Source organism: Orcinus orca, chromosome 3 (genome assembly GCF_937001465.1).
Source record: "Orcinus orca chromosome 3, mOrcOrc1.1, whole genome shotgun sequence".
In the NCBI taxonomy this organism is placed as follows: domain Eukaryota; kingdom Metazoa; phylum Chordata; class Mammalia; order Artiodactyla; family Delphinidae; genus Orcinus; species Orcinus orca.
The window spans coordinates 63,069,290-63,086,896 of record NC_064561.1 but is presented as its reverse complement, the minus strand read 5'-3'; the positions used below and the strand labels follow the sequence as shown (position 1 = coordinate 63,086,896).

Below are 17,607 nucleotides of genomic sequence, written 5' to 3'. Positions count from 1 at the left end.
AAGGAATTGATGACAAAGAGGAGTAACTGCAGGAAGCCACTGCCACCCTCAGGCTGGAGGAACAGAGGGAATATGGTGTGACATGGAACCTGCAATCAGAGCCACTGAAGGGACCATGGCTGGAAGGAGCTGCCTGAGCCAGAGTCCCCAGCTGCCGTTGGTTTTAGGGCAGCTGCCACATGGGAAAGGCCGCCAGGACCCTCAGCTGGAAAAACAAGAAAGGCTCTTCCTTCCTCCCTTCTTCCAGTCCTGCCAGCACCTCCCAGGGCAGAACCTAAGAGGACGCCAGCGGGAAAGGGACTCTGGGAAGTGTAGTTTGCAGGTCCCCTGCCCCAGCAGTAAGAGGAGGGAGCTGAAGGAGAGGGTGAGGGGTTTCAGAAAACAGCTCCCATCCAGAGCAGCACCTCTCTCACGGTAACACCCAAGTTCTTACGACGGTTTCACAGGAAGGCACCGCCTGGTCCCGACACACGCACATGCCTTCTTTTCTGACCTTCTCTTGTCATCTTGCTCACTGTGCTCCAGCCACGCTGGCTTCGTTGCTCTTCAAACACACCATGCTCTCCTTCCTGTGCTGTTTCCTCTGCCTGGAATAGTCCTACCCCAGATAACTTCGCAACTCCTTCATACCCTTTAAGCCTTTATTTAAAGGACACCTTCTCAAGGACACTTCCCTGAAAACTAATTTAAAAATGCAACCCCTCCTAACTCCCGATCCTCACCAATGTTTTCTTTTTCTTTTTTTTATTATTTTTATTTATTTATTTATTTATGTTTTGCGGTACACGGGCCTCTCACTGCTGTGGCCTCTCCCATTGCGGAGCACAGGCTCCGGACGCGCAGGCTCAGCGGCCATGGCTCACGGGCCCAGCCGCTCCGTGGCATGTGGGATCTTCCTGGACCGGGGCACGAACCCGAGTCCCCTGCATCGGCAGGCGGACTCTCAACCACTGCACCACCAGGGAAGCCCCAATGTTTTATTTTTCATCAAACATTTATCCTTCTCTAACACATTGTACATTATATACATACATATATAGTTTAATCAGATAAGTATCTTTTTATTCTGTATTACATATTTGTAGTTGTCTCTAAATACATATATTTTAGTTGTCAATATCACCCCACCAAAATGTAAGCTCCACAGGGACCAGGACTTTGTCCGTTTTGTCTAGTGATGCATCCCCAGTATTCAATAAATACTTAATTGAATAAATAAATGTAATCATTAGTAGATGTATTTATTATGAAATGAAAAGTATTAAATGATCTTAAGAGCTTGGGGTAAGGAAAAGAAACCAACAGAGTTCACACCTCTTCCTCTGGGAAGCCACTCTAACCCCACTCAGGCTATGTTAGGTGTCCCTTCTATGTGCTCCAAATGCTCCCTGGAATTCCCCTTTCCCAGAACTTGTCACACTATATTGTAATTATCTGTTTATATATCTGTCTCCTCCGCTGAAACTCTAAGTCCCATAAGATACCAAAGGGTGGTGCCCATCTGGGAAACACTGCACATCGAGCACCTGGTAATACCATCCTGCATGTCCAACAAACAGTATCTGTGGTCGAATGTTCCTGTCAAAAAGCAGAAGAATACACTTAAAGGTCTTAGGATCTCTCGACATCATTCCTTCCTCTGATATTCTGGAAAGACAGAAGAGCCAAGAGCTGTAAGGAAACATAAACAGAGTCAGGAAATAGTTAAGTACAGAAGCAAAGAAAGTTGGTGAGCGATAGTGCCATTGTTTTGGCTGAAAGAGAACAGGCAAAATTATCTTGGTCTTGAAAAATAGTTTAATATTTTTATTAGAAGTATGTATATTGTCTGAAGATCACTCCACTGTTGAATTATATTAACAGCTGAATACTAGAGAATAACAAACAAATCTTGAAAAAATTAAGTTACGAAAATCAAAATAATTACCATAGAAAAGCAATGCGTATAAATAGATAACAGATTTTACAGTGTTATTCTCAAGGGGGAAGGGGAATGGCTGTTAGAGCTGCAAAAGTTCATTTAACAAACATATTTTTCTAATTTTACAACCAACTTTAAGAGGAAAAATTATCCTTAGTATGCATATTCATAGACAGTAGAAACATAATTACTAAATATCAGCCTTGGTGAGTTTTTTTTTTTAGAAGTTTCCAATAGATACCTATAAAATACCCACAGTCTTTTATGAAGAGATCATGGTTATACCTTAGCCTTAAAATAAATGCATTCATTTGGTAATAATTTGGGGGCTGGAAGAAGTCGTTATCACACACACCCATATACTTAAGCACCAAATTTATCATAAATAGCTTTGACTTGGCTTATAACCTCAGTTGTGTAGAGGCGCACAGAAATGTCTTATCTCATCTTGTCCTAAGAAGTAGCATTGCTCATTGCCTGCATGCATATTACCCAAGCACATCACACAGGAGAGACTCAGGACTTTGAAAAAAAGGGGCTCCTCAGCTCGCCTCTCTTCAGCAAGAAGCAAACACATCTTGTTTTGTTTTCAGCGGCCTGCTAGTGCATTCAACATCGGGCCTCCCTTTCCTCCTCTGCTTAATTAAAAATGCAATTTGACCAATAACTGTGTGAAATGCATTATAAGCAACAAGAAGGCAGTTCATCAGAAACCTGACTTTTTTTATTCCTTTCTCTCTGCATAATTTTTCAAATAACTCCCAACCGGGAAATGACTTCAGTCTGCTGCCTGAATTGTACATTTATTTGTTCACTTGTGCAAGGAGAAACCTGAGCTAAGTCAAGTGAGATACGTGCACACGGTCCTGGAAGGATCATTTGAGGACCAGTTTCAAAGCAGATTCTAATTCAAAAATGCCTCTGCCACTTAGACCCACACGGAGATGTTACCAGCCTCACGAAATATCATCGAGTAACTGAGTTGTGCCAGTGGTGGAAGTGATGGCGGCCACGGTGGCTTCCTTGCTGGGAGAGGGAGGAGAAGGTGGAGGAGGGGCAGTTGATTACAAATAGCTTTAGGGAGGATGCGATAAAAGCGGACATACAAAGCCACGGGCTATTGATTGCAAATCTGGCAAGGCTGCAGGCCATTCTCATTGCAGGCAGGGCACCGCAGGGCCCGATAGGACTCCTTAAATCTGTTGGCCAGCATCGAGAACTTGCTGCCGTGGCACAGAGAGCAGGTGGCACTGCCCGATCCTCGGCAGTGAAAACAGTTGTCCTCGGGAAGTTCCCCTTCCTGCAAGAGACAGGTCAGGGTTAAGTTACAGCAGCAGTTCAAATCCATTGTTCACACACAAGTCAAAATAGCACTGGGAGCCTGCAGAGGCCGGGGCAGAATTCGAGGAAAATGCGTCCCACACGTGCCAACGAGGGACCTGGCCAGAGGCACAGAATAAGCTCAGCACTTTATCGGAGATTTCCCTGATGGACCTCTCTAAGACAGCAACTCCTGCCACCAGGCCGTGCACTCCACAACTTGACCTTTTTCATCTCTCTTGTCACCATCTGACACGTTATTTCCGTACCCATAAGGGCAGGACTTAATGTTCCTCATTGCCAAACTAATAGTGAACACTTGTGAAACACCTGGGAGGTGTCGGGCGCTGTACCCGAGCCCTCGGCAGTGAGAGTGCAGAGGCCTAACCACTGGACTGCCAGGGAATTCCCTGGGCACTGTTCTAAGAGCTCTCTCTGTGCCAGAGAGAAGAGAAGGAGGCAGGCTTGGGTCCCAGGGGGTCGGGCGCCAGAGATCATGCTCGTACTGACTCCATATGCAGCCCTCATCAGAGTTGCCCAGCAGTAGGTGCCCAGGATTGTTCTGTGTGACTGAAGGGACGGATGAATGGATGTTGCAATCCTTTGGAGCATAGCTCTGAATTCCTGCAGAACTTTTATCTTTATGCTCTTGGAGAGCCATGAAAAGGCCCTGTGATTAAGAGCTCGGCTCTGGAGTCAGCAGCCTGGAGCTGAGGCCTGCCTCTGACAACAACTGTGCACCTGGGACGGTTCCCTTAACCTCCCTAAATCTCAGTTTCTTTACCTGTGATCTGGGAGGGATATTGCTTACCTCTCTGAGTAGCTGGAATATTAAATGAGAGAGTATATGTAAATGCCCTAATATGTTATCTGGCATATTATAGGTTCTCCATTAAAGTTAGTTTACTTCTAAGCCTTGTCCCCTCCTGCCAGGGACACCAGACTATGCCCCTTGGCTATCGCTGTGCTCTTCCCCTAAGACATCTCAAGGAAACTGGCAATTTTGCGCTGCCATGCAATGACCGTGCACAGACCACGAACCTTCTGTGAAATAAGGGGTAATACCAGATCGATACCAGGTAGATTCAGCACCAATTCCTGTCCATTTCACCTTTTGAACATCTCTCGAATCTCTTCAGTTTCCCCTCCACAACCACAATCCCGATCCAGACACCTATCGATTCTGGCAGGAACTCAGCATAGTTCCTGCCTCCGGGCTTGTGGGATGTTCTCACCATGGATACCAATCTCATGAACCTACAGTTGTGATTGCCACATAGAAAGCACCCAAGAAACCTTGTAATGAACACCTGCCCACCAGATAAATTTCAGGTTAAAACCCAATCCCTGGGACTTCCCTGGTGGCTCAGTGGTTAAGAATCCGCCTGCCACTGCAGGGGACACGGGTTCGAGCCCTGGTCCGGGAAGATCCCACATGCCGCGGAGCAACGAAGCCTGTGCGCCACAACTACTGAAGCCCGCGTGCCTAGGGCCCGTGCTTCGCAACAAGAGAAGCCACCGCAATGAAAAGCCCACGCACCGCAACGATGAGTAGCCACTGCTCGCTGCAACTAGAGAAAGCCCGCGTGCAGCAATGCAGACCCAACACAGCCAAAGACAGATAGATAAATAAATAAATTTATTGAAAAAAAAAATCTCCTTAGCTGATGTACATTGTCAGTTACTTCTTACATCAGGCTCTCATCCTTAGGTCTCTCTCTAGCTGGTGTCGAGGAAACTTTCCCCACTCTCAACCCAACCAGCTCCTACCTGTTCTCAGATGTCAGCTTAGCAGCACTTCCTCCAGGAAGCCTTGCCCACTCGTACCTCTGGACCAGGAGTCCCACCCCACCTCTACTGCCCCTACAAGCCTGGCAGGTCTCACACTCCCCTGAAAGTTCCTGCTGACTAGACAGGAAGTGTTCTGGGCTAGTGCCTCTCTCCGTCGCTTCCTGACATCTAGTGTAGTACCTGGCACAATATTTGCTGTTCACATACTTGCTGAATGAATAAACAAACAAAACAATGATGTCTGGAGATCCCTTAGTGTTCTTAAATTCTAGGAACTAACAAGACAGCTGGAGTTCACTGGGTGCTTCAACCAGCTAACACAGCTTTCTTTTGTAACCTAAGAATACAAATCATCTCTGAAAAGGGAGGCCTATGTTCTAAAAATAGCCCCATCACACTGCAAAGTGCCTAAGTAGGTATTAAACTGTATTTATTCTAGATGTAGGGAATGGAGGTCATTTTCCAGCTGACAAAATCCCAGATAATGTCCATGTCCCCTTTTGTTAATATTTTACTGATTGTTGCCATATTCTGATATGGTAACAATGGGGAAATTGGTTTTCTTCCCTTAAAGTATGCAGAATAAATATATTTGCCAAAATATTCTTAAAGCAAATTGTCATGGTCCATTTTCCTGCCAAATCCATCATGTTTTTGTTTTGCACTTGATCCCACTGAGATTTTAATGATATAAGTCAATGTTGTCAAAGAAAATACAGTAAAATCCTACCATAATGCTATACATGTGATCCAAAAATTCATTTGCATAGAATGCCAGGCCAGATATTGAAAGATTAGTGAAATGACCTGGTGAGCCTGCCATAAAGAACAAGGACAAATCATCAATCAAATCTCATCTCATGTCACATGGTTATATGACACATTGTTAGAGGTTTCACTGGAGTTTCCATTCTTTTTTTGTGTGTGTGTGGTACGCGGGTCTCTCACTGTTGTGGCCTCTCCCGTTGCGGAGCACAGGCTCCGGACGCGCAGGCTCAGCGGCCATGGCTCACGGGCCCAGCCGCTCTGCGGCATGTGGGATCTTCCCGGACCGGGGCACGAACCCGTGTCCCCTGCATCGGCAGGCAGACTCCCAACCACTGCGCCACCAGGGAAGGCCTGGAGTTTCCATTCTTATCCTAAGTTACCACCTTTCCTCCAACTGTTTGCTCTCAATATGCTCCTTTTAATCATTCAGTTAACTCAACAGGTATTTATTGAGCCTCTACTCTATATAAGGCATGCATGATATCAGCGTCTGCATACCAGTCTCAATATTTTTAAAAATTCTTCCCAGAAAACATTTAGTAAGAAGATATAGAACATCGCTGCACAGCATAACTTAGGTTCGAGAACCCAACAACCTACCCAAACCACCTCTCATTAGCTCCATGACCAAGAAAAGGGGTCTCAGCTTTCATCAGAGACTCAAAGGCTTGCGTGGCCCTGAAGATGGTAACCAGCACCAATCTGGAGGCCGATCAGCAGAGTGATTAAGACCATGAGATTGGTAGTCAGATGGACCCGGGTTTGACTACTGACCCCGGTGACCTCTGGCGAGTTACTTAACTTCTCTGAGCCTTAGTTTCCCCAGCTGCAGAATGGGACTACGGATAATACCCACCTCACAGAGTCCTTGTGAGGATGAAATGGACTACTGCATGGAAAGCACTGGGCATGGGGCCTGGCTAACATGAACCCTCAAAAAATGGCAGTTATTATTATTATTATCATTATTCTGTTTCAAAGGTAAGATCACCTAAAGCATAAAGAAGCCCAGATGACTTATGGTCTCAAATCCACTGAATACAGGGTCAGATTTTTCCCCTTCTACTTTTCATTGTGGCTCAATTCAATTATTCCTCTCCTTTTCTTTTATAGTTAATACAGACGTTCAAGCATGGCCTGGCTTTTAGCCCTCCCTGCTCTTTCATCAAGGTCCTACTGTTTCCCTGTTCCATATAACACAACGAAGAGCCTCTTGGTCAGAATGGGCTCCTTGATGTTCTTTGACCCTCTGTTTTAGAATAAAAGTTGTCTGGGCATTTACTGCATGAGGGATGGGGCAAACAAATAGCAATTTCAAACAGAGCTTAGGGACTTCCCTGGTGGCGCAGTGGTTATGAATCCGCCTGCCGATGCAGGGGACATGGGTTCGAGCCCTGGTCTGGGAAGATCCCACATGCCGTGGAGCACCTAAGCCCATGCACCACAACTACTGAGGCTGTGCTCTAGAGGCTGCAAGCCACAGCTACTGAAGCCCGAGTGCTCAACTATTAAGGCCCACGTGCCTAGAGCCCGTGCTCCACAACAAGAGAAGCCACTGCAATGAGAAGCCCATGCACCGCAATGAAGAGTGGCCCCCGCTCGCCACAACTAAAAAAAGAAAGCCCGCGTGCAACAATGAAGACTCAATGCAGGCAAAAATCAATCAATTAATTAATTAATTATAAATAAATAAAATAGAGCTTAAAGGACAGGCAAGTGGAGTATAACCTTTCACAGCAACTTTCTGCTGCCCACCTCTGTGCCCACCTTGGTTTATGGCATTATAGCTAAAAAACACCATTCTCTCCAAATTGAATTGAAAGGTAATTGTCATAGCAGGCTTGTTGTTGTTTTTTCATTCAGGCCTGCAATGTGACCTGCATTTCTGGTCCTCTTCTGAAAATGCATGCTCCAAGTTACAATACGGTATGGAAAAGGATAGCATTAATGAATTTTAAAGTGGGACGGTAATGCTTTGGATCACAAAGTTTAGTTGTCTGACTGCTGCTATGCTAGGCTCTGAATAGTGCTTTGTAGAAAGCGAGAGAAGGCAGAGGCAGAATATTTCTTATCAGTTGGCATTTTCATTCCAAATTCCAGTATTCTTTCCACAAACATTTACCTAATATTTACTGAGCACCTATTAAATGTCAGGCTCTATTTTTTTTAGCATTGGAACTACTATGTTACACCCAACATAAACATGCCCCCTGACCTCATAAAGACCGAATCCTAGTGGGTAAGAGCAAACATTAACCAAAGAATCACACAAATAAATGTAAGATTACATGTGCAGGGGGAGGGGGAGGTGCCTTGAGGGGTCCATCCTTGTGGATTTTTATCCTCATGGGATTTTATCCTCATGGAAACCAGGGGAGGCCTCTCTGTAGAAGTGATGCCTCCACTGAGATCTGTGGGCAAGGAGGTAGGGAGTCTGGAGAATATTCTAGGCACAGGGATGTTGCCAGCAAAGAACATCTAAGGGGTAGCCAGATGGGCAGTGTGCATAGGGCAGAGAATTAGCAGATATGTGTAAGAGATGAGGCTGAAAAAGCCAGGCCACACAGTGCTTTCTAGAACAAGTGAGGAGTTTTGGTTTTATCCCAAGTGATAAGAGCCTACTGAAAGTTGTTTTCTTTTGGCCGGAAAGAGACAGGAATGGTTCTGAGGAGAACTGGAGTCTGGTCATCGCTTTCTCATTCCCTTGACTCAAGTGCGAGGAAGTCCCTGGCCCATTTTGTCACGCTAACCCATGGGAGGTTCAGCTTCAAGTCCCAAGAGATGGAATATAAAGAGAGAAAATTCATTTCTGCTGCTTTCCAAGCTTTTACTCTCTTAGCTTAAATTCACCAAAATTGCTTTTCTCACCCTCAACCCCATACTGTGAACTAACGAATGTCATCACCTTCCCGCTTGTCTGAGCGTGTCTGAGCAAGGTGGGGTGTGCACACCTCTGAAACGTGTGGGGAGAAAAAAACATTCGTACTATCTATATTTATTTTTTATCTAGAGAAAACAAAACAAGAAATTAAGCTTTAATAATATCTTCATAAGAAAAGGTTATATTGATTTTTAATAAACAAGGTGACACCAGCACCCTCACTAAGTTGGGCAGTCACTTAACATAGGTGGTACCCAAGGGACCCTGTTGTATACATGATGTAAAGTGAACTCACTTTACATAAAGTGACAATGACGACCCTGCTCATTCGTTCACTTTCAGCATATTACAACATGTGGTTCACTAGTGTCTGGTCTAGTGGATTTACAGATGATATTGCTTAGTTTTAACTAAACTAATCTCCACAAACTCTAAAGACAAGTAGATTTATTAGATTTCTTCAAGGAAACTGTGGGCTGAGAATTACCAACAGTTAATAGGAGCACAAGCAAACCCATAAGAAAAGGACAGAGCTGATTTTTTTCCATCTCTAGAACAAGCTGTTCTAAGCCTCAATGCAAAGTGAAAACAATAAGTTCCTAATCAGATCTTAAATCATTCAAAATAATTCAAATTATGAGTATTTGAAATATGGGCTTATAACTATTATTGCTAACAATAAAATGTGATAAACCACTAGAATATAATAAACTTAAAATTCCTCAACATCTTTAACATTTAGACATAAGTATTCACATTCAAAAGTTCTTACTTAAATAGTGCACAGTGAAAACAATTTGGAGACCACGGCTATAGGGCCAGCTCTGCGCAGGGCAGTGAACCGTTCTGACATACCTGTGGGTACTGGTTATGGGGGAAGGTGCCTCCCGTCTCTGCCAAAGGCCCATCGTTCTGGTCTCCATAGATTTCTTCTTTGCTCATCAGAGACTCTTCCTCAGCCTCCTCTTCCTTCTGGAGCATTTTCCTCATGAAATCTCTCTTGTCCATTGGAGTTCGAATGATTTTCAGGTTATTCGTGTAGATGATTATCTTTCCAAAATCTATAATAGGTGGGGACTAGAGAAATGAAGAATGAGCATGATCATTCACCGGGAGTCACCAAATACAGGGCTGCAGAACCTCTTCAACATCCCAGGAAAGAGAGATAGGGTCTGGCACTAGGGATCCCATCACAGCCCAAAGCTACAGTTCATTCTCTGGTTTCTTTGCTCGGTCTGAAAACCCTGAACAACAGCTTCTTTCTTCCTGTTGATGGTAACCAGCCAAAGCTGAATTAATCATGTAACCAGAATGTAGGACTCTGCAGGACAGGGTCTAGAGCTTCTATTCCTGCTACATACCATGGGATCTGGTGCAGGGCTGGGCACAGTGAGTGCTTAATGCATACAAAGGAAAGCTTTTAAAAAATAAATCTCTCAGCAACCAAATTACTAGTTATGCTTTTTTTAAAAAAATTACCAGTTTACATAATTAATCAGGGTGCCTTTTAAGTTCTAACTTTTTTTTGTTTATTGTATAATGTGCATCGTTTGAAAATACCAAGGAAATATCTTTTTGTTTTTAATGACGCATGAATGGAAGTAATGCTAGTTGGCAGTATTTGATTGTAAGAAATCAATAAAGTAACTGTATTTTTAAAAAAATAAATAAATCTCTCTCCAACATTTTTATGCATAAATAATAACAGTAGACACAATTTATTGAATTACTATTATTATTATTATAGTGGATAGCATTTGTTTTGGGTCAGGCTTCATACTAAGCATTTTACAAACATTACCTCACTTCCCTCCCAAACATCCCTATGAGGTAGATGCTATGATTTCTACATTTTACAGAGAAGGAGACTGAGGTTCAGTGTGGTTAAGAGTCTTCCACGTTTACAGAGTTACTCAGCGTTTGTGGCCAGGATTCAAACCCAGGTCTGTCTCACCCTAAGGACCATATTCTTAACACCTATACTGTAGTACTCATAAACATTCCCCACAACCACCAGATAAGATATATGTGTGTGTGTGTGTGTGTGTTCATTATTCATATAATATGAAAATTTTTTATGTCAATAAATGTACTTCTATAGCATCATTATTAATAGCCTATGTTCCCTTGTATGGATTTATCATGTGTTACTTCATCATTTGCTGAGAAACAACTTGGGCAATACTACAATGCAGTAGAGAAGCCTGGGGAGGAAATGTTTCGTAGAGCTAGGATAGCTTGGGGGGAAACAACACTAGATCCCAGTTCCATTGTCCACCAGTTGTGAGATGGGGAGAGACATTTGGCCTCTCAGAACCTGTTTGCTCACGCAGATGGGTTGACATCCAACTAATGGGCACCACCAGAGACAAATTACTTATTAAAATATATGAATATTTCCATACTGGCTGGTAATCAGGTGCTGTCCTGATACTCCTGAGAGCCTTCCTGTTTCCCCAGCCTCTCTCCTCAGGGAGCCTCTCACATCCCCAAACCCAGCAATGTAGACATTAATGCTTAAGACCCCAGTCTCAGGACCCTGCCCCAGCACTCTGCTGGCTTCTGTGCTGACTGAGCAGTGTTCCTGTGCTTAAATATTTTGACTCTCATCCCTGAGGCTAATTATATCAACGTCTAGGGGCGAGGATGCAATGAAGAATATGTAAGAGTTTGCAAAAGCTGAAGATACTATGCAAGTGATGGGCACTGTTACTGCCACTAGTATTAGAAACTTCTTTAGTAGTGCACGTACAATCATGCTACACAACTACATTCCCCAGCATGAAATATCTGGCCCTGCTTTTACAGAACTGTATAAACCAAATTTATTTGGATGCCACAGTTAAGCAGTCTCCTATTTAAAGCCATCAGGCATTCAGTCACAACTTGGCTTGAGCAGGACTTCAATCTTCAGGTCCCCTTCCTTGAAACACCCATGGAGTTTTCAATAATTATTTACGGAGCCGCAAGCTTCCTGCCTGGCCCTGCATTCTCTCCCTCTCTTCAGGGGATCATGTAGCAGCTTCCATTTCCTACTGTTTGATGCATGCTGGGTTCCTGTTTCACACTCTGGACTATCAGTTTCTGAGCATCAGAAGATAAAGATGGTGGCACTTTTGGAAGGTTCCATATCTCTTTCCAGTAATAGCCAAAGAGGTTCAGTTACTAGGAAGCTTTTTTCACACATAGGGCTGGTTTTTTCAAGGCAAAATTCTCAATATACAAAAAAAAAAAAAAAAAAAATTGCAGTCATCTGGTCCAACCTCCTGCCTCTAAGCTGGTCAGCATCTGAGACACTCAGGATAGTAAATTTATTTTTAAGATACTCCAAAGATGGAGGGTCCCAAATCACCTTTAAGGTGTGTTTAAGTTTCAGTCACCCTGACAGCCAAGTTCTTCCTTGTGTCTAAGGAAACTCTCTGGGTGTAACTAAAGTTCACATTATCCAGTTACACCCAATTGCCTGTGAGGAATACCCACTCTTACATTATAGAGGACCAGGATGGAGCCAGGAATTTTTTGTGTCCTTCCAATGCTCGGAATGGCAACTTATGTGATTAAACATTCATAAATACTCTGATGTCAAAAGCAACAGGACTAGGAATTGCCATTCAGGGACCATGAAACCTTTCCACTGCTCTGTGTTTAAATGCAGACATGCCTAGTGGGTACCAGAAACTCAACGGCCTTTGGAGGTAGGCAGACCTGAGTTCAAATTTTAAATCTCTCAAACTGTGTGAGATTTGCAAGTTTTTTTAAGCCCTATAAACTTGTTTTTCCAATTTGTAAAACTCTCACAGAGTTACTGTGAAGAAAAATTTGCATAATTTCCACAAAGTACCTGTTCAATAAATGTTACTTTCCTTCTTCCTTTGCCTTTCATTTTTTTAAATGAACCTTATAAATTTTAGTCAGTTTCAATTCCTTAAAATATCTGATTGTTTATAACCACTTTCTCTATCCATCACATAAAATTTTAAAAGACTCCATATTTCCTAGATAAGAACCTGGTCATTATCACAATGGTAGGTAACATATACTGAGCATATACAATGTGCCAGGCACAATGCTAAGTACTTTTAATGTCATATATTTTTAATCACCGTGATAATCTTTGAAAGTAGGTACTTTTATTATCACAAGGTTAAGTGGCTTGCTCAAGCTCACAGAGTAAGTGGGTAGAACAGACATCAAGTCCAGGTTTAATTGACACCAGAGCCTTGCTTTTTATGATTATTATTTTATTGTGGTAAAATATACATAACATAAAATTTACCACTTTAACCTCCTTAAGGTTCAGTTCGGGGACATCAGTACATTCACATTATTGTGCAACCACGTGTCTCCAGAATGTTTTCTTATTCCCACACTGAAACTCTTCAGTTAAACTCCACCTTCTCCTCTCCCCAACCCCTGGCAAACACCACTCTGCTTTCTGTCTCCGTAAATTAGACTATGCTAGTACCTCATGAAAGTGGAATCATACAACTATCTTTTTGTGACCGGCTCATTGCACTTAGCTCAAGGTCTTCAAGGTTCAGGCATGTTATAATGTGTATCAGAATTTCCTTCCTTTTAAGGCTGAATAATATTCTACTGTATGTATATACCACATTTTGTTTGTTCAGTCACCTATTGATGAATATTTGGGTACCTATGGGCAATTATGCTGCTATGAACACTGGTGTACAAATATCTGTTCAAGTTCAGAGCCCTTGCTTTTAATTATTGTGTTTCACTGCTACCCAGTGTTGCTGCAAAGCCGATATTTACTAAGGGTTATTTTACAGTTGGATTCGCTATTGAAAAATCATGACTTCTCAGCTCTCATTTCCTTATTTTTCCTAAGTACCGCACTGACAACCTGTTTCAGTGGGTGGAGCTGCACGAATCCATCCTGATCACTCTCACACCAGAGGCGGCCTAGCAGTGGGATGTGGCATTTGTTCAGGCAACAAAGAAAACAAGGATAACCGGATGAAGCAGAAATCAAACCCTGAACCTTGTCTCTAGAGTACTATGTTTAAAACCACTGTGCCGTGCTGCAAGGAAGACTCTGGTAGCTGGTTTTATCAAGTCCATGCCTAATCATACTTTTACATAAATGCCAAGTATGACACATGACTGATGAAGGTCAAGAAGTCCAACATTATAAACCATGGCCTTGTACAAGGTTCGTATAAACTATGACTTTATAAATTCTAAAGCTACAAATGAGATTTAGTTAAAAAGAAATCCTGTAAGTACAGGATATAACAAAGTACCTAGGAGGTAATAAGCACTTGATAAATGGTAACTATTATTATCATCATCATCACTATTATTAATGGCCTTATTCTCTTAAAAGGAACATTCCATAGGGCCAAGGGCATGAGGAATCAGAAGACCTGGGTTCTTATTCTGACTCTACACCTAATGACCCTATAATATTGGGTGGGTCCCTTACAACTTGGAACTCAATTTTCCTCACTTGCAAAATGGAAAATACCATACTTTGCCTTTCTCCTCAAGGTTGTGAAGAAGACTCAATGAGATAGAATCTGATAGTGCTTTGTAATGCATAAGTCACTCCACTAACATGAGGGATTGTTCATTCCAGCCCCCTTTAATATCAAAAAGAAACCTGGTATTATCTTTGATAAATGTGGACATGCCCATAATCACACTTTTACCAATGCCAGCAAGGTCAATACATTTGTCTGCTATAGAGGTATAATCTGTTCCCTTAGGAAACGAACAATAAAAATGATTAGAGAGTAATTATCTGAATTTCACACTTTAAAGATGAAAACATATCCTGGTGTGCTATTCATTAATAACCTGGTACAGTATATCATTGTATTCACTCTTTTTTTTTTTTTTTAAGGCATTCATGGCCCTACTGGCAGAGAGCATATACACATCTCTGTTTTTGGAAATCAGCAAATATTTTCCAGGTTCTTCTAGCTTCAAAGAAGATCATGTATGGGCTTTTGATTATCCATGGTACTGGAGAAGATAACTGAAATTCACAGATAAAATACATGTTTCAAGTGAAATATTAGCTCAAATGTCTTCCCATGTAACATTTCCTCTGGCTGATTTGCTTTTCACCATTTCTTCCCAGGACTCCAACTACCCAGCATTCATGTTAACAAGCAATGGAAAGGCAAAATAAATAAATAAACAAACAAAAAAGCAGGCAGCAGGAGGGAGATAAGAAATAAAAGAAGACATGGATAAACCACAAGCTGAATAATTGGCTGGAATAAAATAAGCACCTTCAAGCACTTAGCTCTTTCAGAAAAAAGAACAACTCGTTGCCGCATAATTTTCTAAAACAGCAGACCGGCAACCTGAAAACCGCTGCATCTCTATTTCATTTACTTACCAAGATTGCCCAGACAAACACCCAATTACAATTTGCTACCCTGGATGGAATTTGAATACTAGCTATGCGTATTGCACTTTCCAATAGGTAGTCAACAAGAATGTTATTTTCATCCCAGAAATATTATTCTGAGAGCGGCTTCACGTTTGGTGCACCTATAGCTCTGGTCAGTACCAGAGTAGGAGCGAGATACAAATCTGAACAATTCAGGTGTTTCTCTAACCACATTTTAGTCCTTAAAGCTTATACACCATGGGCAATACCAACCTTACGGTCATTCGCCTTGTAATCATTGAAGAAAGGCTGGCTGCTCGCCAAGGTGTAGGCACTACCCTCTCGAAACACGCTGATCCTCTGAGCAGTCAGCTTAGGGGAGTACGCCCGGGGTTTGGGGGCTTCCCCAGACCCATAAACACCATCCATTGGTTCAAGGGACTCTTGGAGGAAACTGTGAGGGTACTCCTCCTTTGGCGACTCTAATTCCTGCCCATCCTCAAAGACCTGCTTCAACACCCGGCCACTGTAGGAGGAAGAGATTTTAAATCGTACTTTCCTGGGTTTGCCGTCACTCTTCTGGTTCAGCTTCTTCGCAGGGTCCTCCATCAGCAGAAGGTTCACCTTGTGGTTTCCAGGCTTTGGTGTAGCCAGTGAAACTTGGGGCTCTGAGAAAAAGGCATTTTATTTTCTCTCCTGCATATGATTAATTCAAGCTGGTGCTGGGGTATGCTCGGTTTACAGCAACTGACACCTGCACGTTAAATATTGATAGGCCTTCATGCCGAGGCAGGCTGCTGCGGGTCTATGGAGTGGACGGAGCATGAGACAAGACCGGGTCCTCTCGGAATCCCAAACTCGCCCGTGCCTTCACCCCAACCCCGGCATTTCTTAATAGGAGCATGAGTAGGTTTATTTAGACTGAACAAGTAATCAGTTCAGCAGGGATCAGTTAGCAAGGGTCTTGTTATTCTTACCCACAACTATGGCCTAGTGAGCATTTAATAGGTGCCAGAGATTTTTACAAGCATTATCTTACTTTGTCCTCACAATAAACCTACAATGAAACTATTATTATCTGTGCTTTACAGAGGGGAAAGTGTGGGCCCCAGCAGATTCTCCATTAGTTTACTCTATTACAGCAAGTAAGTGACAGAGCAGGGATTCGAACTCAGTTCTAACTGATTCCAAAACCCATGACCAGTCCACCAAGCCGAAACTTTTCAAACCGTGTCTCATGGAACCCTAGACAGGAAGAAGCCATGGGTCCTCCTGAGCCTTCTACCCCTGCATTAACCAACGCACCTTCACTTTATATCTATCTTATATTTAAGATTTCATCTGCAAGAACAGCATGAGCCCCAATGCCTACTGAAGACAGCACCTAGTAAATGCCCACACTGTGAGATAGTTGCTGGGATGACTATCAGAGAAGCACAAGACATGGGGCTTGAGAATGACAGTCCTATAATTCAGTTTAGGAAACAGGCCTAACACATATGAAGTAACAGCTTCCTGCTTAGGGAGCAAACCGTCCACTGCTTAACTGCCGGAACAGCTATTCTGGGAAGAGAGCAGTCCCTCAGGAGACAAGGATGGAAGAAGAAGGCTTATAATGGAAGGGCCCTTGTATTGGCAAAAAAAAGAACAAGTTGGATTTGAAGAGCTGACAGGGTGGAGGTTAAGACTTTCTCCCAGTCTTTGCTAACGACATCATCATTGACTTAGTTGCCCAAACTGATTTCTCCCGTACTTCTGCAGCCATTCCCATGGATTCTATCACCACTGCCTTCTTCCATCCAGCCCCACCTCTCCGGCCCCAGCTCAAGCCCTCATCACTTCTGTTTTCAGAGCTGTGGCAGCCTCGTGGTGACCTCCCCACCCATCCACAAGTCCATTCTCCACATAGATGCCAGAGCTATGCTTCCAATGCACAAGTCTACGGATGCCACTCTCCTGCATAAAACGTCCTAACTCTTCATGCAGCAGGCAAAGTTCCTCAAAACCTAACCCTGTCTTCCTCTCCAGACTGTCCTCTGTCTCTTCCAGGTGCTGCCTGGAATTTGTGTTCCAGGCATACTGACAATCTCACCTATTTCTCAAAACCACAGATTTCTGTCTCCTATCCAGTACAAACCCTGTTTCCTGATTGAAATGTCAAACTTTCACTCATCCTTCAAGTCACACCTCCAAACTCACAGCTTCTGGGAAGCCTTCCCACCTGCCCCAAGGAGAAGGCCATGGGACTTTGGACCTACCAACATTAACTGCTTCTTGTTTTTTTCTTACCATTCCTGTGTTCTCCATGAAACTGTGAACACATCAGAGTCAGGCGCTATCTTGACCATTTCTTTACCCCTAGTTTTTATCAAAATGCCTAGTATTTAATAAAACTCAGTTAATAATTATCCAATGAATGACTTCCAGGTGAGAGAAATCAAATAAATAAAACTTTTAGAACAGGAGATGAGCACATTTTGTGGAGAACAGTGAAGAGGTGAAAGTTGTCAAGAAAAACATCTACATTTCTACTAAAAAAAGGGTTTCCCGGTTATAAGGTCT

The 17,607-nt window shown here is 42.9% G+C and overlaps 1 protein-coding gene across 1 annotated transcript; it reads right to left on the bottom strand.

Annotated features, from left to right (window-relative positions):
• Positions 1-1,062: 1,062 nt before the first annotated feature.
• On the bottom strand, positions 1,063-16,106 carry GRXCR2 (glutaredoxin and cysteine rich domain containing 2). Its single transcript, XM_004280403.3, has 3 exons — positions 15,319-16,106; positions 9,537-9,758; positions 1,063-3,221 (listed from the first exon to the last, which is right to left on the bottom strand). Exons 1-3 carry the CDS (start codon positions 15,652-15,654, stop codon positions 3,039-3,041), a joined length of 741 nt encoding a protein of 246 aa, XP_004280451.1. The 5' UTR covers positions 15,655-16,106; the 3' UTR covers positions 1,063-3,038.
• Positions 16,107-17,607: the final 1,501 nt, after the last annotated feature.

Bases quoted from the DNA above. Each gene is read 5' to 3' on its own strand.
- GRXCR2 (XM_004280403.3), bottom strand. From the start codon at position 15,654: ATGGAGGACCCTGCGAAGAAGCTGAACCAGAAGAGTGACGGCAAACCC. The intron at 9,759-15,318 runs GTTGGTATTGCC...TCATTTCTCTAG, and splicing joins ACAAGGCGAATGACCGTAAG to TCCCCACCTATTATAGATTT. The intron at 3,222-9,536 runs GTATGTCAGAAC...TGTCTCTTGCAG, and splicing joins CCCATAACCAGTACCCACAG to GAAGGGGAACTTCCCGAGGA.